The following is a 22,834-nucleotide window of genomic DNA, read 5'->3' on the forward strand; positions in this document are numbered from 1 at the left end:
TAAGTAAATATTAAATTTCTCACATGAGCCAGTTAAGAAACATGATCACAAAACACTATGAAAGTGGAAACTAAGGAAGAATTAATGGAGCATGGTTTATGAAAGATTACTATTTTGTAATTCTGCACATAACACAATCTTCCTTCCCCGGGGTAAAAGGACCCTGTATTTATTCCTAACTCCCCTCAACAATGAATATTTCTAGAAACAATAATACAAGCTCTCTTGCAAACTCAACAGCTACTTGATAATCACATGCTTCTTCTTTTTTTAAAAAAAATATATTTTATTGATTTTTTACCGAGAGGAAGGGAGAGAGATAGAGAGTTAGAAACATCGATGAGAGAGAAACATCGATCAGCTGCCTCCTGCACACCCCCTACTGGGGATGTGCCCGCAGCCCAGGTACATGCCCTTGACCTGGATCAAACCTGGGACCCTACAGTCCGCAAGCTGATGCTCTATCCACTGAGCTAAACCGGTTTCAGCCACATGCTTCTTCCTTTTTCCTTTCAAAACAATTTTTTTTTTTTTACCATTCCAGAAATACACTGTGACTGAATGTAAGAAGCAGATGACAGCAATGGGTTATATGGGTCTCTCTCTTCTAAATTCCAACACCTGTGAACTGGTTACGATTTATTAAAAAACAAAGCCATGTAAGAGTTGATAAGTAAGCTTTTTAAGTTTTCTTAGTTCTTTGCCCCTCCTTCACACCCATGTTTCCCTTGGTGTAGCATAAATATGGTTTATGAAAATGTGTGACTTCTAGTGTGAGGTGCTGCATAAAACACGAAAAATTCATGTGGAGGCAAAACTATTTGAGGAAAAAAATACGAGCCCTTAGTTGACAGCTATGTCCTTCCTAGGCTGTCCCTGACCACCTGGCGGAAGCTCAGAGGAGGACATAATCCATAGGCATGGACTGCAGATTACTGTGACAAGTAAGTCGTGATAAACATAATTCAGTTCAGAAAGCAATGATCTTTCTCCCGGGAATTATTTTAGAAATAAATAATTCACATTGATAAGTTTCTGAATTCTCTAATGATGAAAAATTAATACTGTCCTGTAAAAGGGTGATGGTTGCACATTTACTTCTGATAAGATAATGGACATCCCATAAAATCTAAACCACTGGCCACTCTGCTTTCTCAGGGGTCACTTAGTATAATTCAGCCTAAAAACCAATCCCTGAGGCTTTTCCTGTTACATAAAATAAGTTTCCCACAAAATATAGACTAGAAGCTGCCAGCCTCCGTAGGCGGAAGTCACCTGTATAATAATCAGCAGTAAAAATGACTACAGATAATCTGCACCTAAAATATGCAAGGACAACATGTAACCCACAACTTTCTTGGGGGTTGAAGAAGAGCACCCGTAGCTGGGCAAGAGGCTTATTAAACTCACGGAAGGAGAAGGGTGGAAAAGGGCTTACGGGAAGGTCGGATACAAGGAGTAAAGGATGAGGATGGCAGCTAAGGGACCTTTCTGGAACTACTCTCTGTTCCCCATCTCGAAGCAGAGGAGAGGTTTAATAATGCCACTGAGGGACAAATTATGAAAACAATTTGCTGTACTTTTTGCCTTGGACTAACAAAGCCTGGGGCCCCCACCGACTCCTGCACGTTAAGAGGCACAATTTCATTGTGGAGAAGGAGCCATGCAGCAGGGAATGACCTCTGGCACCTTCAGGCGAGAGGTTTTCACACCCTCTGTCTTTCTGTGGACCTGAGAGGAGCTCCATCTCTCCAGCACCTGAGGCTGCAGGCCCCTCGGTGCCAGAGGCAGTCTCCGCTTCTGCCTGGGGACGGCACAGCTGAAGGGCCTCCTATGCAGGGGTCGGCAAACTCATTCCTCAACAGAGCCAAATATCAACAGCACAACGATTGAAATTTCTTTTGAGAGCCAAATTTTTTAAACTTAAACTATATAGGTAGGTACACTGTTATTAACTTAATTAGGGTACTCCTAAGGCTTAGGAAGAGCCGCACTCAAGGGGCCAAAGAGCCGCAGTTTGCCAATCACTGTCTAGGTCTAGGATCACTGCTGACTAAACAGCCGAAGGGACAGACTTCCCAGTCAGAAAAAAGCACATGCTTCAAGGCCTGGTGAATTAAAAACGTGACTCTGACCAAATGAGCACAAGTTCCAGAACTAAGCCCAGAAGTGCTAGAGGGGAGCAGAAGACACACACATCTTAAATCCTCCTATAACCTTTGGCCGGTAGCATTTATATTGCCTTCAACACCATAAGGAAGCATAAAAATGAAAAGAAGACATATGTACTACTATTTGTAATACTATAAACCAGGGGTGGGCAAACTTTTTGACTCAAGGGCCACAATGGGTTCTTAAACTGGACCGAGGGCCGGAACAAAAGCATGGATGGAGTGTTTGTGTGAACTAATATAAATTCAAAGTAAACATCATTACATAAAAGGGTACGGTCTTTTTTTTTTTTTTTTTTTAGTTTTATTCATTTCAAACAGGCTGGATCTGGCCCGCGGGCCATAGTTTGCCCACAGCTGCTATAAACAATAAAATAAAATTTAAAAAATAAATAAAAAAATTAAAATTAAAAAAATGAGTTAAAATTAAAAAATAAAATACTGCCTATTCAATATTGATTTTTTTCTGTTTTAATGGTTACCATGTTTATAAATATACTACTGGCCTGGTGCATGGATTTGTGCACATTGAAAGGAAATTACTTAGAAGAAATATTTTACTATCACTATTCACCCTTTCTCCATAATAGAAGTGTCAGAGATGAAAGAAAATTAGTAAAATGTATATGAAAATAATATATAAATTGATTAATAAATAAATAACAAGATATAACAACAGCAAAGATATAACAACAAAGATGATATAAAAACAAAACATGATATAAAAACAATGATTGATAAATTGATTAAACTTATTCTAATATCTCCCTGTATACCACATTAAGAGTAAAAACACTTTCAGAGTGCTTGACTAATTTCCCTTGTGATGAAGTATTTACAACTTTAACGTCACATGCTCTTTGAACTCGAGAGAAAGCAATATATAACTAACCATGTCCGAAAATGGGTTCAGGTAGGACTCTTCCTACTGTGTCTAGAGTATGTCCTTGTGATTTATTAATAGTCATCGCATATGCTGGCATCATGGGAAACTGTCTTTGAATTAATTTAAATGGGAGGCCAGTGTCAGACGGGGACAAATTAATTCTTGGAATCAGAACAACCTCTCCTTCCGCAGATCCTGTTAATACTTCAGCTTTGATTATGTTAGGTCGCAAACTTTTGATAATAAATCTAGTACCCTTACAAAGACCCCATTTACTATTAAGATTTCTCAGTAGCATGATGATTGCACCTACTTTCAATTTTAATTTGTGACATGGCATTTCCGAAGGAGTAATACTGTTAAGAAATTCGATGGGAAAATGTTTCTTTTTGGCATCATCTGTTGAATTGATGGAATCATCACTCAAATAAGTGTGAAAATCTCCACCAAGTACATCCAAAATTTCTTCACTTATGAACGTGCTTATTTTTTGAACAAAGAATCACGTTTAGACATTTTTTTAACATTACCTATAGATATACTATATCCAAAGATAGCTTCCGTAATAGATCCGTTACAAATCATCTCACGGGGGATTTCAACAATATTCATTCCTGAGTGAAAACTGCTATCAAGTTTGCCATCTCCAAGTTTTACTAACCGTTTGCTACAAGCAGAATCCTCTGATCTCATATTTGTTTTAAGAGACAACTGTCTGAAACATCCCCAAACACTACAGTGCTTTGAACTCATTTGTACTATGGCCGATCGCATAGCAGTTGGTCTTCAGATACGTTCTGTCGACGACTCCGGCTTCTTTCAGCATCAGAATGTCAACAAAAACAACAAAATTCATGATCGACAATGACAGATCGAAACAATGCGTGTGACTGGCCCCAGTGAGAGCTTTATATGTATCGCATGCGCAAGTCAACATTTACTTTTAGATTGCCAGTGTGCATCATATGTACTGGCCAGTTGGTCAGACAGACGGTCGGTCACTTAGCCTTTTATATATACAGATAGATACTCTGCCTTATTGGAACATAAATTCTTAAAGGACTAACAACCCCCCACCCCCCCAACCTGAAATATTCCCTATACCATCTACAAGCAGGTGGTCAAACCAATGATAAATCATTTTTGATGGGAACAAACTAGAGACTGGTATGAGCGTGGGGATGAAAATATTCCTCACTGGAGTTTTGGTTACATGAGCAGATACTGTCAAAATGCACCAAAGTGCATACTTAAGATGCATACATTTTATTGTGAGTTTTGCCAAATTATTTTTTAAAAAAGTATAAGGGAAAACAAGAGAAGGTATGGGGTGAGGTGGCCACACTGGCTGCAAAGACAGAGGGAGCACCTGGGCCTCAGCACTGCTGTGCAGCCGGTGGAGGCCAGAGCCCCACATGTGGCAACCACGGATCCGGCTGGGAGCATAGGAAGGTGGCTTTGATCAGCTATTTTACATCTTCAGCTAGGACAAACACACTGCTAGTAGTAACTGCTATAGGATAACAATTGCTAGTAGTAATTCCGGTTATAAAAATGTCTCCCTTTTCTCCTATGACTGCTTGCAGGGCAGAAGTGTGCACAATGCAGAAGTCATTTTCAAGCAGTTTGGGGCCAACTGCTGGCCTCAAAAGACCTCAACAGCTCAGCCTGCCACTTAAGGAGGGCAATGAGCACTGCAACCGCAGCTACCACCCAATTACATTAATGGCTAAGCTGCGTGGGCAGCAGACGGGGTGTCTACCAGGGGAGTCCCTACAGCGCCCGTCTCTGTCTCTCGCTCTCCCTCCCCCTCTCAGATACAAAGGAACGGCACTCAATCAATGATGCTCAAGCCCTGCAGGCCAGCTGCAGCCCACGGGTCAGCAAGGGCACCTGTCAGTTGGTATTCTGGGGCATTCCTGGGAGAGCACAATCTTCAAACCATAGCTGTGAGGACGAATGAGAGGCCAGCTCTAGACCGTCCCCCACCAGAAGCAACGCTCTCCCAACTTTAGCTTAAAGGTGTTTTTGGTTGTTTACTGAAAAGAGCAGAGAAGACAGATGATAAAGCCCCTGGAGGAAAGTGCGGGTGAAATAGAACAGGGGAGAGAGCAAACAAGAGCATTCTGCCTCCTGGGAAGGTGCCCCCTCGCTGAGCTGGTTGGTGGGCATCTCGGAGAGGCAGTCAGGTTACAGGTGGGCGAAATTACCTCATCCAGACTCAAGATGGCTCACCAAACAGGCTTGCAAACTCATCCAGGCACTTGGACTCAAACATACAGGTTTTAAAAAATATATATTTTTTAATTGATTTCAAACAGAAAGGGACAGGGAGAGAGAGACAGAAACATCAATGATGAGAAAGAATCATTGATTGGCTGCCTCCTGCACCCACCCTACTAGGGATTGAGCCTGCAACCTTGACCGGAATTGAACTTGGGGCTCTTGAGTTCACAGACCGACACTATCCACTGAACCAAACTGGCTAGGGCTCAAGCATACAGTTTTGATCTAAGATGAGAAAAAACACACATGTGGGTTCTTCCTCTGAAAACCATGTACAGGAAAAGGAAAGCATTTCAGTTCCCAGCACTCAGATTTCCGTTGTCCAAGTCAGTACCATCTATCCATGCCGGCTGCCCAGCGGTCTGTGCGTCCACTCTCCAGGATGACTACCTGAACCTTCACTTTCTCCTTCTTGTTCTCCTTGTCCATGAGTAGGAAAGATTAGGGAAGTCCCTCTTCCCTGATCTTGAACTTCATGTCCAGCCTCAGGATGGTGCGTGCCAGCCTGTAGATGCTCCACTGGCCCAGACAATGTGGCCAATGTGGTGGTCTTTTCTGTGATGCTGGGGACACAGCACTCACACTGATGAACATACTAAACCAGTGATGGCGAACCTTTTGAGCTCGGCGTGTCAGCATTTTGAAAAACCCTAAATTAACTCTGGTGCCGTGTCACATATAGAAATTTTTTGATATTTGCAACCATAGTAAAACAAAGACTTATATTTTTGATATTTATTTTATATATTTAAATGCCATTTAACAAAGAAAAATCAATCAAAAAAATGAGTTCGCGTGTCACCTCTGACACGCGTGTCATAGGTTCTCCGTCACTGTACTAAACCCTCCTCCACACCTGAGAGAGGATGTAGACACTGCCCATCCTTGAGAACGGGAAGCTATGAGCATGGACAAAAGACTCCTTTCTGCATCCAGTAACAGAACGTTCATGTCCTCGTTCTGAAACCACAAAGGAAAGACCTCAGGAGCAAACCACAACCTGGACAGGTAACTTCAGGAAGGTCTTCTGGCTTCTATCAGGCACGTATCTTCTCAAGTCACAGAACTCTGGAGCTAGGCTGTCTGAGGCTGACTACTGGCTCCATTATACAGCTGTGTGACCTGGGGCAAGCTGTACCTACAGTTTCTTTACCTGCTGATGCGGGTAGTAAAAGCACCCAGTTCATTGGGTTACTGTTGAGGACAGAAAGAGTGAATACTTAAAGCTCTTAGAACAGTAAGTTGGGAGCACGAATACTATTATGAACAGATACAGGGTAGAGCTGCTGCAATAGTCCACTTGCTATTTGTGGTAACAAAAACAGGCGCTCTTCTGCAATGGTGTGGACTCCCCTGGCAGGAGGTGAATGCACAGCGATGACACCACGTGAACTAGACAGCAGGTACTATGGGGGCTGCCAAGAGAGGCATCCCACTGCTGGAGCAGTCGGGTGGGAGACGTGCCCTCCCAGGAGACTCGCACTCAGTGGGTGATACTGTGCACCTCTGATTAATGAGATCAGGGTCTATCCTCCCAGGACTCTTCAGAACTTGACCTATGAACCCTGGCCCTTGAAAGCTTCTCTGTTATGACACTGTTGACACTCTGCTATGAACTTGGGACTTGAATTGAGGGAGAAGATAGCAGGGATTTTTTTTTGGTAATAGTTATATTCAAATTCTACACATTGAAAGAATGTAGTTTTCACTTCAGTGGCTTTTAAACTTATTAATTTTGCTTTTTTGTTGTTAGCTATTTATTATTATTATTTTTTAATTTTTAAATTGATCTTAGAGAGGAAGGGAGAGGAAGAGGAACAACGATGTGAGAAACATTGATTGGTTGCCTCTCATATGCACCCCAATTGGGGGTCAAATTCGAAACCTGGGCATGTATCCTGACTGGGAATCGAACCAGTGACCTTTTGGTGCATGGGACAACACTCAACCAACTGAGCCAGACCGGCCAGGGTTTGTTTGCTATTTATTAAAATCAACTGTTTGCTGGTTGAGCATTAACCTATGAACCAGAAGGTCATGGTTTGGTTCCCAGTCAGGGCACATGCCCAGGTTATGGGCTTGATCCCGTGTGGGGCGTGCAGGAGGCAGCCAATCAATGACTCTCTCATTGTTGATATTTCTCTCTCTTCCTCTTTGAAAAATATATTTTAAAAAATAAAATCAACTGTTTGAGGGCATTGAAAATGCTTTGCTCTTCCTGTATTCATGGTGCCAAGCTGGCAAAGGAGAATGATAAGCCACCTAAAGCAAATGGAAATGGCTGATAGGAAGTTTTTAATTAAAGCACACAGGAAAATGTGGAGCAGCAAGACGGAATTCTCCACTGAGGTCAGTTATGCACAAAGATCAAAACATGTTTGCTTCTTGGTCTTGCCCATGTGCTTAGTGATTGGCAGTAATCTGAAGATTCCATTTCTTTGGTCTCCATGTAGATCTGTCTTGGATTCTTTCTCACTGTTCATCCATTCACTCATTCATGCAGGTCGGCACTATCCCAGGTGCTGAGAAACAAATGCTGACTGTGCGATGCATTCCAGGGTAGAAGTTTGTCTTCTTCTTAGTGGTGTTTCCTTCATGAACATTAGAGGATGAAGGTGATTTTTCAAGTTAGGGGCCCACCTTCCAAAGACATGTAGATTTGAGAAAATGCCAGAAACAACCCTGGGAACTTAAATGTATTATTATTATTTTTAAAAAATGCTTGTGTGCTTTTATGTTTTTGGTTAACCCTCACCCGAGTGTATTTTTCCATTGACTTTTAGAGAGAGTGGAAGGAAGGGGGTGACAGAGAAACAGTGATGTAAGAGAGGCACATCGATTGGTTGTCTCCTGCATGCGCCTTGACCAGGGCCTGGATTGGGCTTGCCACTGAGGTATGTGCCCATGACCGGAATTGGACCTGGGACTCTTCAGTTCACGGGATGACACTATCCACTGAGCCAAACTGGCTAGGGCTAAATGTACTACTTGTTCTTTTAAGAATAAGGCATACTTCCTCTTCCTGAGCATTCAGTCCACAAGCCTGTAGGTGAGGCCAAGTAAGGGAAGTGTGTCCGTGCTGATGGGAAGTGGAGAGTTGCAGTGGCCCGGAGCAGTCCATGTGGGGTAAGGAAGGGGTCATCTGGCATGGGGTGCTGGAGCACAGGCGGGGTGAGGAGGGGGTCCACATACTAGATCATATGGTAGTTCTATGCTTAAATTCTGCTTAAAAAATATTTTAAACATGTTTTCATTGATTTTAGGGGAGGGGGAGAGAGGGAGGGAGAGAAAGAGAGAGAGAAACATCAATGAGAGAATCATCGATCGGTTGCTTGTACTCAACCTGGCCAGGGATCAAACCCCCAATCTGGGTATGTGCCCTGACTGGGAATTGAACCAGCAACCTTTTGGAGCACAGGACGATGCTTAACCGACTGAGCGATGCCTGGGTGATGCTTACATTTTTTAAGAAACCGCCACGCTTTTCCACAGCAGCTGCACCACTTTGCATTCCCACCAGCAGTGCATAAGGGTTCCAATTTCTCCACATCCTTGCCAACACTTTTCTGTCTTTATAATTTTTTATAATAGCCCTCCTAATGGGTGTGAAGTGGTTATCTCATTGTGATTCTGATTTGTATTTCCCTAATTATTAGTGATGTTGAACATATTTTCATGTACTTATTGGTGATTTATGTATTTTCTTTGGAGAAATGTCTATTTAAGTCCTTTGCCCATTATTCAGTTGGGTTGTTTTTTGTTGTTGTTGAGTTTTAGGAGCTCTTTCATATACTCTGGATATTAATCCCTTATCAGATATATGATTTGAAAATGTTTTCTCTCATTTTGTAGGTTGCCTTTTCACTTAATAGTGACCTTTGATGCACACATTTTTATTTTTATATTTTTAGAGAGGGAGAGGGATAGAGAGATAGAAACATTGATTAGAGAGAAACGTCATCAATCAGCTGACTCCTACATGCACCCCAGTGGGGACTGAGCCCGAAACCTGGGCATGTGCCCTGACTGGGAATCAAACCAGCGACCTCTTGGTTCACAGGTCGACATTCAACCACGGAGCCACACCAGCAAGGTGTGATGCACACATTTTTAAAAAATGTATCTTTATTGTTGAAAGTATTACGAATGATGATGCACACATGTTTTATTGTGATGAAGTCCTATTTACTTTTTCTGTTGTTGCCCGAGCTTTTGGTGTCATATCCAAGAAATTATGCCAAATTCAACGTCAAAAAGCTCTTCCCCTGTGCTTCTTCTAAGAATTTCACCTCTTACATTTAGGTCTTTGATCCATTTTGAATTAATTTTTGTATATAGTACAAGGTAAGGGTCCAACTTTATTCTTTTGCATGTAAATATCTAGTTTTCCCAGCACCACTTGTTGAAAAGATTGCTTTTTTCCTATTGAATGGTCTTGGCAACATCATTAAAAATCATTTGACAATATAGGCAAGGGTTCATTTATTGGGACTCTATTCTATTCTATTCCATTGGTCAATTTATCTGTCTTTTTTAATCCTCACCCGAGAATATTTTTCCCATTGATTTTCAGAGGGAAAAAGGGGGGGGAGGGAGAGAGAGAGAAACATCGGTATGATTGGTTGCTTCCTACATGCATCCTGACCAGGGCCAGGGATTGAACCTGCAACCCAGGTACGTGCCCTTGACCAGAATCTAACCCAAAACTCTTTGGTGGGCAGGCCAATGCTCTAACCACTGAGCAATGCAGGCCAGGGCAATATGTCTGTCTTAATGCCAGTACCTCACTGGTTTATTTTTTTAAAAAATATATTTTATTGATTTTTTACAGAGAGGAAGGGAGAGAGATAGAGAGTTAGAAACATCAATGAGAGAGAAACATCGATCAGCTGCCTCCTGCACATCTCCTACTAGGGATATGCCCGCAACCCAGGTACATGCCCTTGACCGGAATCGAACCTGGGACCTTTCAGTCCGCAGGCCGACGCTCTATCCACTGAGCCAAACCGGTTTCAGCTGGTTTATTTTTTTATTTTTATTAAGATATAATTGACATATAAGTGCCATACTGTTTGACCTCTGTAGCTTTGCACTAAGTTTTTTTTTTTTTAAATATATTTTATTGAGTTTTTACAGAGAGGGAGAGGGATAGAGAGTTAGAAACATTGATGAGAGAGAAGTATCGATCAGCTGCCTCCTGCACACTCCCCACTGGGGATGTGCCCACAACCAAGGCACATGCCCTTGACTGGAATCAAACCCGGAACCCTTGAGTCCGCAGGCTGACGCTCCATCCACTGAGCCAAACCGGTTAGGGCTTGCACTAAGTTTTGAAATCGGGATGTGTGAGCCCTCCAACTTTGTTGTTTTCAAGATTGTTTTGGCTAGTTGGGATTCCATATGAATTTTAGAATGAGTTATTCTATTTCTGCAAGAAATGTCATTGGGATTTTGATAAGAATTGCATTGAATTTGTAGATTGCTTTTGGTGGTACTGACATCTGAACAATATTAAATCTTCCAGCTCATGGACATAGTATGGTTTTCCATTTACTTATAGCCAGAATAGCACTACAAGTTCAATTAAACACGTATTTACTGAAATCTTGTTACATTCAAGGCACTATTAAAAATACAGTTCACTAAACAGAAACATTCTTCCTCTAAATCCCTTTTTCAATTCCCAAATTTAAAACAAATTACTTTCTCAAAGAAGGACTTACTTCTTCTGGATTGAAGGTTGTGTCAGAAAACACGCAATTGATTTAGTCTAAAAACCAGAGAATCAGTGTATCCAGTTAACTTCCAAAGACCATTTACTTTTCTTAAATAACAATCTTTAAATGGAGGGTGAAGAACCAAATGCTTGATAGAAAGATTTATATTGTACATATAATTATACAGACCACAAAAGAATTTGGGCCAGTGTATCTGAGCTCATAATTTCAGATGAAATCTCTGATGCATTACCTAACCTCACTCAGCTGATAATTCTGTTTCTTCATCACAGCACTAATCCCCAATGACCATCTTATGGAATCCATTCATTCAATAAACATTTAATATATGTTGCCTAGTACTGAGAACTGCATTAGATGCTAAGTGGCACTGATCCAAAAGCAGGACCAAGAGAGCAAGTGGAGACGTTTTCATATACCCCAACCATCATCATTAGAAAACAACTCCGAAATACAGCCAGAGGAAAAAAATATTTTAGAATATAATAGAACTAATCCTGTTATTTGCAGATTTTTAATATTTCCTACAACTACTATGTTAGTGCAGTTTTGGTAATCTATAATAATAAAAGCGTAATATGCAAATCAACTAAACAGCCGAGCAGCAGAACGACCGTCTGGACGATGCTGCGGCCGCGAGGGCTGAGGCAGCCGCCAGGGCTGCAAAGGGCTACTCCTGCACAAATTCTGTGCATCGGGCCTCTAGTATTATTATACTTAAAATCCTTTTTTTCTTGAAATATTAATGTTTATTGCATGTAACATTATATTTAAAGTTGGTTTTCTTGGATATTAAGGTGTACTGCATGTAACATTATATTTAAGATCGTCTTTCTTGAAATATTAAAAAATAAAATAAAAATAAAGTGAGTTATAGGAGATACATATCCTATATAATAATCCTATATAATAAAAGGCTAATATGCAAATTGACCTAACGGTGGAATGACCGGTTGCTATGACATGCACTGACCACCAGGGGGCAAATGCTCAATGCAGGAGCTGCCCTCTGGTGGTCAGTGAGCTCCCATAGTGAGAGTACCACTCAGCCAGAAGCTGGGCTCACGGCTGGCGAGCGCAGCAGCAGCAGCGCTAAGGACCCCTGAGGGGTCCCGGACTGCAAGAGGGTGCAGGCCAGGCTGATGGACCCCTCCTCCCCCAGTACATGAATGTCATGCACCGGGCCTCTAGTATATAATATATGATAGATGTACATATATATCACACATACATATGCATATATATCATGTATACTAATCCATGATAATTTCTATGTTTGAAAATACTTTTTTCAGTCTGTGATCTGTCTTGTAACTTTATATGTTGTTTATTATTAAACAGAACCTTAAAATTAGAAAAAAAGAAAACTCAGATCAAATGTCCTAGGGTGAGAGTATCAGTAGAGGCATTTTAGGGCAGTACTTTGTGAAGGGACTATAATCCAAAAGCCATATGCATTTTTTAATAAAGTTAGTCCCCATCAACAACATTGCTTTGCATTAACATTTACTGAGTCCCCTCAGACACACAGACCTAAAAGAGAGGAAACAGTCCTAGTTCTTACATTACAAAAACCTAAGTTGTATTTTTAAAATTTATTTATTGATTTGAGAGAGAGGAAAGGTGTGAAAGAGAGAAAGAGACATTGATTTGTTGTTACACTTATTTATGTATTCATTGGTTGATTCTTGTATGTGCCCTGACCAGGGATCGAACTTGCAACCTTGGTGTATCAGGACCATGCTCTAACCAGTTGAGCTACCTGGCCAGGCCTCTATGCTGTATTTTAAAAACCTCTCATGTTCAAATCAGAAGCCTGCTTATTTTTTTCTTATTTTAAGGAAGAATAGGGTTAAAAACGAGCAAGTAAATAAAAGATCATATTGGGAAAAATCCAAATCTGTTACAGAAAAATTAGGTACTAAACCTGCAGCCCTCCCGACGGAGCTACTGCTTAGCTGAGCAAATGCATGAAAACTAACACCCATGCTGCTGCAGAAAAATAAATTAAGAGATAAGGCTTTTCCTCAGTTTATTTTTCTTACGGTTTATTATATTCTTCACTTTTCCTTCCCCACCTCACACACACTATTTTCAAGAAACATTAATGAAAATGTAGAGCCAAGGTCTAGCAATCTAAAATGAAGAGTCTCCTGTACATTAAAATGGTACCTGTTACTTGGTCTACTATTCAGAAGAGGTTAAAAGCTCATTCCAACAATTACAAAATTATAAAGATAAAAAGCTCTTTAAGTCAGAAATAAAAACAACCTAAGATTCTTCTGAAAATAAAGCATTTAATTGCAATCACGATGATCCTGCCTATAATCCCCCAGAAATGGTTTTTGTTTTGCTTTGTGCTTTGCACGTATGTGGATGACCTGCATAAACGGGTTATTCTGGAAAAATTACAGCAGAATAAGACACTGATCGTGAGAAGAAAAAGGTAAAGAAAACATTTGATCCTCTTCACATTTCTTATCCATTGATGATTCACATAATTTTATTATATAAACATTTTATATTTTACAGTTTCCAGTGTATAACTATTAAGGCTTTAAAATATAAAACCAGAGGCCCGGTGCATGAAATTTGTGCACTCGGGAGGGGGGGGGGTCCCTCAGCCCGGCCTGCACCCTCTCACAGTCCAGGAGCCCTTGGGGGATGTCCGACTGCCAGCTTAGATCCACTCACTGGGGAGCGGGCCTAAGGCAGCAGTTGGACATCCTTAGTGCTGCCGCGGAGGCAGAGGCTCCCACCATGGCTGCTGCGCTCGCCAGTCGTGAGCCCAGCTTCTGGCTGAGTGGTGCTCCCCCTGTGGGAGTGCACTTACCACCAGGGGGCAGCTCCTGCATTGAGCATCTGCCCCCTGGTGGTCAGTGTGCATCATAGACACAGGTTGTTCCACCGTCGAGCCGAAACCGGCTCTCCGACATCCCCCAAGGGGTCCCAGATTGCAAGAGGGTGCAGGCCAGACCGAAGGACCCCACTGGTGCAAGATTGGGGCCAGGGAGGGACACGGGAGGTTGGCCAGCCAGGGAGGGACTATGGAAGGGCTTCAGGGTCCGGCCCTTCTCACTCAGTCCGGATTGGCCGGACCCCAGGAGCAAGCTAACCTACTGGTCGGAGCGTCTGCCCCCTGGTGGTCAATGCATGTCATACGGACTGGTTGGTGGTTGACTGTCTGCCCCCTGGAGGTCAGTGCACATCATAGTGACTGGCTGACTGTCTGCTCCTTGGTGGTCAGTGCACATCATAGCGAGCGACTGAGTGGCCTTAGCATATCATTAGCATATTACACTTTGACTGGTTGAACAGCTGACCGGATGACCAGAACTTAGCATATTAGGCTTTTACTATATAGGATTTACTATGACTAAGAAGTATATATTACTTGAAATCCACTGAACTGCTACTAGAATTTCTGCTGATATGATTTCCAATAGACATTTAGGTTAGATACAGGGAAGAGAAAGATGGGTTTATAGTTTCGAGTACAAAAAACCCAAGAGTTTATTCTTTTTTCTTTTTTTAAAAAAATATATTTTATTGATTTTTTACAGAGAGGAAGGGAGAGGGAGAGGGATGGAGAGTTAGAAACATCAATGAGAGAGAAACATCAATCAGCTGCCTCCTGCACACTCCCTACTGGGGATGTGCCCGCAACCAAAGCACATGCCCCTGACCAGAATTGATCCTGGGACCCTTCAGTCTGCAGGGCAATGCTCTATCCACTGAGCCAAACCAGTTAGGGCCCAAGAGTTTATTCTTGTGTTATTATTAATTATTGTATTATTTATTTGTATTACAATTGTAAACCTATTTTTGCCCACCCCTGTATAGCTTTTTTTTTTTTTTTTAATGAAAAACCAATAAGAATTCACTGCTTTGGCAAGTTAAAAAATTTTCTAGGCTACAGTTAAAAAAGAAAAGTTGGAACCGATAATATAGTAAAGTTTCTGGAATGAATTCTTATGAATATATACATATATATTTACAAAAGAGTTTATTTGACCCCAAATTCAAAATTGCCCAAGTAGCAAAATCTAAAGTGCTCCAGGTGAGTATCATTTTAAGATAAACTAGTAGCATATGTGCTTCTCACAACAAATAAACAAGGTTAATGTAATTATATGAAAATTTAGAGTTCTTAGGAAGTATGAGAAAATTAGGATCGGATTATTTCAAAATTTCTATATTATGACTGAATATGGGAAAGAAAACAGCATTTGTAAATGAAAACAAACCCAAAAGATAAAAAATTGGCGGCTGTATTCCCGCTCCCTTGTTCCACTTTTGGGTCTGCAGCATCTCCAGGCGGTTTGCTGCCCCGGCATCCTCTCTCCTAACTGGCTCCCTGCTGGAGGCTCTCCTTCCTCCGCTCGGCCTCACATGCTGTCAGGGGATCTTCCTAACGTGTCACTCTGATCATCACTCCGTTGCTCAGGTTATTTACCCCAGAAGGGCCAGCTCCTGAGCTTTGCAGGATGCCCCACACTCACTTTCCTGCCCGATTTCTCTTTTTTTAAAGAAAATAAATTCTCACCTGGCCAGTGTGGCTCAGTGGTTGAGCGTCAACCTATGAACCAGGAAGTCATGGATGGCTTCCCCATCAAGGCACATGTGGGCTCGATCCCCAATATGGGGCGTGCAGGAGGTAGCCGATCAATGATTCTCTCTCATCACTGATGTTTCTACCTCTCTCCCTTCTCTCTTCCTCTCCGAAATCAATAAAATATATATTTAAAATAAATAAATTTTCTTTTAAAAAATTTTTGTTTATTAATTTTAGAGAGAGAAAAGTTGATTTGTTGTTCCACTTATTTATGCATTCATTCGTTGATTCTTGTATGTGCTCTGAACAGGGATCAAACCTGCAACCTTGGCGTATCAGGACAATGCTCTAACCAACTGAGCTACCCAGCCAGGGCCCTGGCCAGATTTCTCTTGCCTTTGGCTACATCTCACCTATGCACTAGCCACACGGAACTGCTTACTACTCGCTGAAGTGGTTGGTCCACACTCTTCACGAATCAGCTCTTTCATTCATTTTCTTCCCTCTGGTCAGAATTCCCCTTCCCTTCCTCACTAACTTCCTAGCCGACTCTCACAGCTCTACCCCAGCGTCATCTCCCCATAAGAACTTTTATGCCAACTGGTTGTCATCCTCTCACCAATGTACTCTCAAGTGTCTCTAAAGGCACTGGTATTCCATCGTACATCAAACGACTTCTCTCCACTGAGGGACTGTCAGCTGTCTCAGGCAGAAGCGGTTTCAGTTCCTGCTCTGTGCCCTGAGGCGACTGGCACGGTGCTTTACACAGTGGAGGCCTCAAGTATGTACTGAGTCAAACTGTATGGAGTTCTGCTCCAGGGAAGTCACTGGGAGGAAAATACTTTGAGTCACAGACACAAACTGAGAGGTCTGCTGATAGCACTGTGAGAGAAAGTCTCAAAACATGCCAAATTTGTAGCAATGGGAGAAATATTTTACTTCGGCAGGACTAAGACCTATAGGCTTTTGTGAGGTCATGACAGAAAAATAAACACACAAAACCTCTCTCTTTCCAGGTAAATAATAAATGAACTAAAGGAAAGCAACCTTTAAAAAATAACCATTTTGCCCAAGTCAAACTGTAGAAAGTAAAACAAGAAATATTAACAACTGGAGGCCTGGTACACAAAATTCATGCACAGGTGGGGTCCCTAGGCGTGGCCAGCGGTCAGGGCTGACTGGGGCCAGGCCAATTGGGACCTGAAGGCCCTGGCAGGTTCGGGAGAGGAGGTGACAGTCGTTGGGCCGGGCGCGGAAGGAATGGACGCCGGACACCGACACCGCTTTTGGTGCCTCACCACCTCGCGGTTCCCCACCTCCCCCTTCTCTCGCCACCACACCATCACTGGGATCTGCCGGCCAGGGGGAGGTTGGCCACCAGCCCCACTGCCACCCACCCGATTTCCCGGCCCGGCCCAGGGCCCGGCCCCAATCAGGTGATCGGGGCCTGCCGTCTGGGGGGAGGGACTGTGGGAGGTTGGCCAGCCAGGGGAGGTTGGCTGCGGGAGCACACTGACCACCGGGGGCAGCTCCTGCATTGAGCGTCTGCCCCCTGGTGGTCAGTGCATGTCATAGCAACTGGTTGTTCCAGTCATTTGGTCATAACGGTCACTTAGGCTTTTATATATATAGATTGTATTACAATGAAATCACACATAGTCCTAATTATTTAATTAGCCCCAGAAAAGAACTTTTGTGAATTTATTCCCAATTAATAGGAAGCCACACTAAAAATCAGTAGCTTTTTCTTAACTACAGGCTCCAAAAGTGGGTGAATGAATAAATAAATGCACTTAATAAAACCTGATTCACTATAAACCAGTGGTTCCCAAAATATTTGTGGGGAAGGAAATATGTCCTCTCTATTGCAGACTGACACTTATAAGATTACTATAAATAAAATGAAAAGAAAAAAAACACTATAAAAATGCTGCAGCAAATGTGTAAAGGTTGATGCATCTTTTCCGTACTTGTCATGGACCAGTAACAGACTCTGCAAATGGCAGCCATCTGCTCTGTTCCCCCCAGTCCACATACAGTCAACACACTACCAATGCAGGGAAAGGCAGGACGTGTGCCTACCTTCTGCTCTTGCACCTCAAACACTGCTTCATGGACACTGCAGGCAAAAAGAGAGGTGGGCAGATCACTTAAATCCATCATCTCTTCCAAGTCATCTTCATTTTCACCAAAAACCATGTCTTCTTCCTCTTCTTGGTCACTGGTACAGAGACCTGACTGGCTATCATTCCAAGATTTCATAGTGTCCCTCAGCATTTTCCCCTAAAAGCAGGTCTTCTCTGTTTTTCAAGTTCTAAGATGTCTACCAGGCATCTACTGTCAAAGAAAGAAAACAAACAGAGGTTAAGATTTTGAGCAAACCATGTTCCAATCAATTCTCAAGACAGCAATTCATCAAGGGAAACAATTTTATTCACTAAAGATAAGTCAGCATCTAAATCAGCTCATTAGTCTTCACAAATGAATTCTATATACATTAATTTGATTTGCTTAGCATATTTTGTGTAATATAGTTCAGTGGCAATGGTACAATACCAAAAAAACCCCCCAAAAACGGCAAAAAGTTTTCTAGTGAAATCGAGGGGGAAAAAGATAACAGAAAATGAGATACCATCAATATGTACGCTAGCGTACAAGCCGCGGGAAGGGAAATGTGCGCCAGAACTGCCTTCACATATTTGTTGTGGGTTTTAGGTCTACAACATGGAAACTGCACAGCAGAATGAAACCCACACTGATTCACTCACCATCTGCAGCCTGAAATGTGGTCAGCGAGGAGCTGATGTTACCTCTGTTAACCGATTTGTTCTTTTTGGATATACTCTCAAAGAATTAAGTTACAGAGCTGAAAGCTCTATACGAAGTCAGTCCTTGTTAATAGTAGAAATATTTACAGTAGGCAACATCTGTCATAGACAACAATCAAAACGATGTCCTTCTTCTGAACATTTAAAAAAATCAAGAATTTTAATCCCAAAGCATGGAGCTGACCGAGTCCCTCTGCTAAACAGTGGGAGAGAGCCTGTCCTGTTCATGTGCATGTCCGTCTCTTCCAATGAACTGCACCCCATACCCACCCAGCAGAGTGCCTTCACCGTAACACAGTGGTTCTCAACCTTGGCTGCACATTTAGAATCACCTGGGAATCTTTTTAAAATCCTGATTTCTGGGCCTCATCCTCCGGAAATTCTGTTTCTTGGTTAAGGGGTGGGGGCCACAACATTAGTAACAAAGAAACAGAATTTCCGGAGGACGAGGCCCAAAAATCAGGATTTTAAAAAGATTCCCAGGTGATTCTAATGTGCAGCCAGGGTTGAGAACCACTGCCGTAACACATCTGAAGATGCTGATACAGAATTCAAGAAATTTCAAGCACAGAAAAGTTAAGGGATCATGATTACTACTACCTCAATAACACTCAATTTATTCTCCTTCTTATTTCAAAGAACATAAGGCCGCAAACATATGGCTTATATGTACAGCACACTACAGGATGTTAATTATAGGATAAAAACAGTGGTCTTGTTGTTGTTATTCTACTACATCGATCAGGAAAGAGTAATTTTTAAAGGTAAAACCTTTACTCCCTTGAAGAGACATTTTCTGAATGCCTACTGTGTGCAGGGATTCCTAGGGACAGCAGGTACGTAAGACCTGGTCCCTCTCCTCAAGGGGCCCCCGCAGAGCAGGAATGTCTTCTCAACAACACGGACCACTCCTGAGGGCCCGTGCTCCTTCAGCTGGTTCCTATACTTTATTTCTCCTTCTCCATCGGTCCCTTTTCCTCGGCAAATACACCTGTTCAAGACTCCCGTCCCCACCCAACCTGCAGTAAAGTAAACCTTTCAGAGTGGGCCTTCCCGTCCGTCAGTCTACCTCTCTCAGTCTGTCCTTCCGATTTCCTACCAACTTCCTGGAAACAGTCACGTCTTTGCTGTGCTCACGTCCTCAACTCCAGCCCCTGCTGAATTCAGGGTGGCTGGATTTCTGTCACTACCTTTTGGCTGACACCACCCCCACCGTGGACAGCAATGGTTTCCTAAGAGTTGGAACCTAACTTCAGGCCCCAGCCCACCTCTGCCACAGGAGGCCCTGCCGCCCCCCCAGGCACTCCGAAACCACCTGTGCCCCTGCCCTCGGGTCCCCGTCCTTCCTGCCTCTCCTTCCTCCCCGCTGCCTTTATCACTGGCTCCTCTTTCTCCACTCACCCTTTACAACTTGTCTCTCTGAGGTTTCCTCCCCATCCCCTTCCTCGTCTTCCTCTGCCTGCGTTGTCTGAGCATTTAACCACTTCACCATCAGAGCTTCTCAACTTTACTGTTTCTTGCCTCCTGTGGTGCACACACAGTGTGTATCAATACTTTCGGACAACGATGCTTAAGCCAGGACGGATGTCACCAAAGTTGAGGGGAAGCAAGGGCCGAATCTTGGGCCATGAAGGGGATGGGGAGTTTGGAAAGAGCACACGACCCCCCGAGACGGCGATCTGCCCTGGTCTTCCTGCCTAAGCACACGGCTGTAGAGCGCCTGGGAAGGCACCCGGACCCGCTCTAGCCGCGCTGGACGCGGAGAAGAGAGACATATGTACACACCGCTCTGTGTGATTTACACATCCAGACTCACCCTCCCTCCCCTGAGCTCTAGAGGCTTCTATTTTTAGCTTTCTATTGAGTAATTCTACTTGGGTGGCCTACAGGTACTACAGTTGTTTTACACGTATTCATTTCATTGGATTACTGTGCTGGAAATCTCCAATCTGGAAAGGAACCTGATGAGGGGAAATGGTATCTAGTTGTGGTTGTCACTAATCTTTTCTTCAAGACGACGTGTCAGGTGGAGTCCCTAGCTCTCATAGCACTTTGTTTATTTTTCTGTTATGTACTTACCTTATGACTCTTTGCTTACAACTCACCCCTAGCTACCAGACCATGACTGCCTTTGAGTCCCCAGTCCCTGGCACAGCTTCCAGCTTCCAGTAGACGCTGAATAAGGATTGCTGGACGAAAGGAGATAGCGCTGTGTTTACACCACGGATAGGGCAGCACAGACAAAGGAAAACATAATTCTGCGTGAGATCAGAGACGGACTCCCAGGAGGTTATGGTGAGACTGAAAGGATGAACAGAATTTCAGCAGGAAAAGAACAGGAGTGCCTTCCAAGCAAAGCCGTTCAAGGGCAAAGGCAGCGGGACAAAGGTCAGTGTGCGCAGACACCAAGTAATCTGGTGTGGCCAGAGTGTACCTGCTTGGTGGGGGCGCTATGAGACCAAGTTAGGAAGGTAGGTAGGAGCCAGGAACCCGTGAAAACAAGGCCAGAGAGTTCTGAGGTGAGATCCAGTCCCTATCAGCATGCCATTGAAGGTGTTTAGGCAGGGAGATGATATACCAACCCAACTCAACTTTCAGTGTCACTGAAGGTGGACCGTCTTTGTATCTTAGTTCTTAGAGGCCCTCGTGTTTTGAATCTCCCGCTACTTCCAACCTATTACAAAGAGGTGAGGAAAATACTGTGCCCATTTTTGTTGGAGGTTTGTTGAGTCGGGGAGCTCTGAATGGCTAGATTTTGAAATCTGAGAAAGTCAAGTTATTTCTGATAAGATTTTTTGTTTGTTTCAGTCTTTCCTCTAACCCCTTAAAAAAAAAAAAATTAGAGCACAGGAAACAATGCTTCACCTGATTAGAAAAAAAAAATTCTTAGAATGTTACACCTTCATTTCCTGTTTTCTACCTGTGTTATTGGGTAACTTTTTTGGAGGGACTATAATTTCAAACAGAAAAGTTTTAAGACTAGTACAAGGGCCCTAGCAGGTTTGGCTCAGTGGATAGAGTGTCAGCCTGCAGACTGAAGGGTCCCAGGTTTGATTCCTGTCAAGGGCACAGGCCCAGGTTGCGGGCTCGATCCCCAGTGTGGGGCATGCAACAGGCAACTGATCAGTGATTCTCTCTCATCATTAATGTTTCTATCTCTCGCTCCCTTCCTCTCTGAAATCAATAAAAATATATTTTTTAAAAAGAATAGTACAAGGAATTCCTGTATACTCTTTACCCAGAGTTACCATTACTTACATTTTTGCCTATTTTAAAAATCAGTCTCTCTCTATTTTTATATATATACTTCCCCCTGAATCACTGCGAGTAAGATGTGTGCCCCCTTAATTCCCCAATTACATACTTCAGTGTGTAAGAATACCATTTTCTAACTTATCCCACACTACAATGAACAAAACCAGGAAATTTAACATTGATAAAAATACTATTATCTAAATCAGAGTCTATATTCAAATTTTCTGTTATCCCAATGTCCTTTATAGCTATTTTCTCTTCAACTTTTTTTGGATTGTTAAATGATTTGCCTTTTGTTCCAAGATAGTTCAATAATCTTTATAGTCTTGTTATATTTTCTTTACTTATACATTACTGCATATTAGATACAGTTTAAAAGGATGGATTGATGAACTACTACAGTAACTGTAAACAAGTTTGAACAGTCTTTAAGTCTATCCCATCAGACCAGTATCAAGCTCCATAATCAGACTTTTCTAGATTTAAACTCTGGTTCCCCTGTTTGCTTTGCTTCTCTTTTGGTTTCCTCAACTATAAAATCCTATCCTATATAATAAAAGCCTAGGTGGCATCGTGCAATGTCATCACAAGATGGCCACCCCCACATCGCCACAAGATGGCCAGCAGGGGAGGGCAGTTGTGGGCAACCAGGCCAGCAGGGGAGGGCAGGGAGCAACCGGGCCTGAAGGGGAGGGCAGTTGGGGATGAGATCAGGCCAGCAGGGGAAGGCAGCTGGGGGCAACCAGGCCTGCAGGGGGGGACAGTAGGGGGCCATCAGGCTGGCAGGGGAGGGCAGTTGGGGACCATCTGGCCAGCAGGGGAGGGCAGTTGGGGGCCATCTGGCCAGCAGGGAAGGGCAGTTGGGGGCAAGATCAGGCCAGCAAGGGCGGGCAGTTGGGGGAGACCAGGCCGGCAGGGGAGGGCAGTTTGGGGCCACCAGGCCGGCAGGGGAGGGCAGTTTGGGGCCATCAGGCCAGCAGGGGAGGACAGTTGGGAGGGACCAGGCCAGCAGGGGAGGGCAGTTGGGGGCAATTGGGCCAGCAAGGGAGGGCAGTGGGGGCGATCAGGCCGGCAGGGGAGGGCAGTTTGGGGGCGATTGGGCCGGCAGGGGAACA

General features: G+C 43.2%; 1 protein-coding gene across 3 annotated transcripts in view; it reads right to left on the reverse strand.

Moving 5' to 3' along the window:
• The window catches only part of RCAN3 (RCAN family member 3), a 38,158-nt gene that overhangs the window by 12,178 nt on the left and 3,146 nt on the right, over window positions 1-22,834 (reverse strand). For 2 of the 3 annotated variants that reach the window (XM_059690805.1, XM_059690803.1), the window contains exon 2: window positions 17,719-17,973. In XM_059690805.1, the coding sequence (XP_059546788.1) occupies window positions 17,719-17,913 (195 nt within the window). In that variant the 5' untranslated portion in view covers window positions 17,914-17,973. The remainder of the gene's footprint in view (window positions 1-17,718; window positions 17,974-22,834) is intronic. The other variant, XM_059690804.1, reaches the window with a different exon arrangement.

The sequence above is a fragment of the Myotis daubentonii genome, chromosome 3 (assembly GCF_963259705.1).
Source record: "Myotis daubentonii chromosome 3, mMyoDau2.1, whole genome shotgun sequence".
Taxonomy (NCBI): Eukaryota; Metazoa; Chordata; class Mammalia; order Chiroptera; family Vespertilionidae; genus Myotis; species Myotis daubentonii.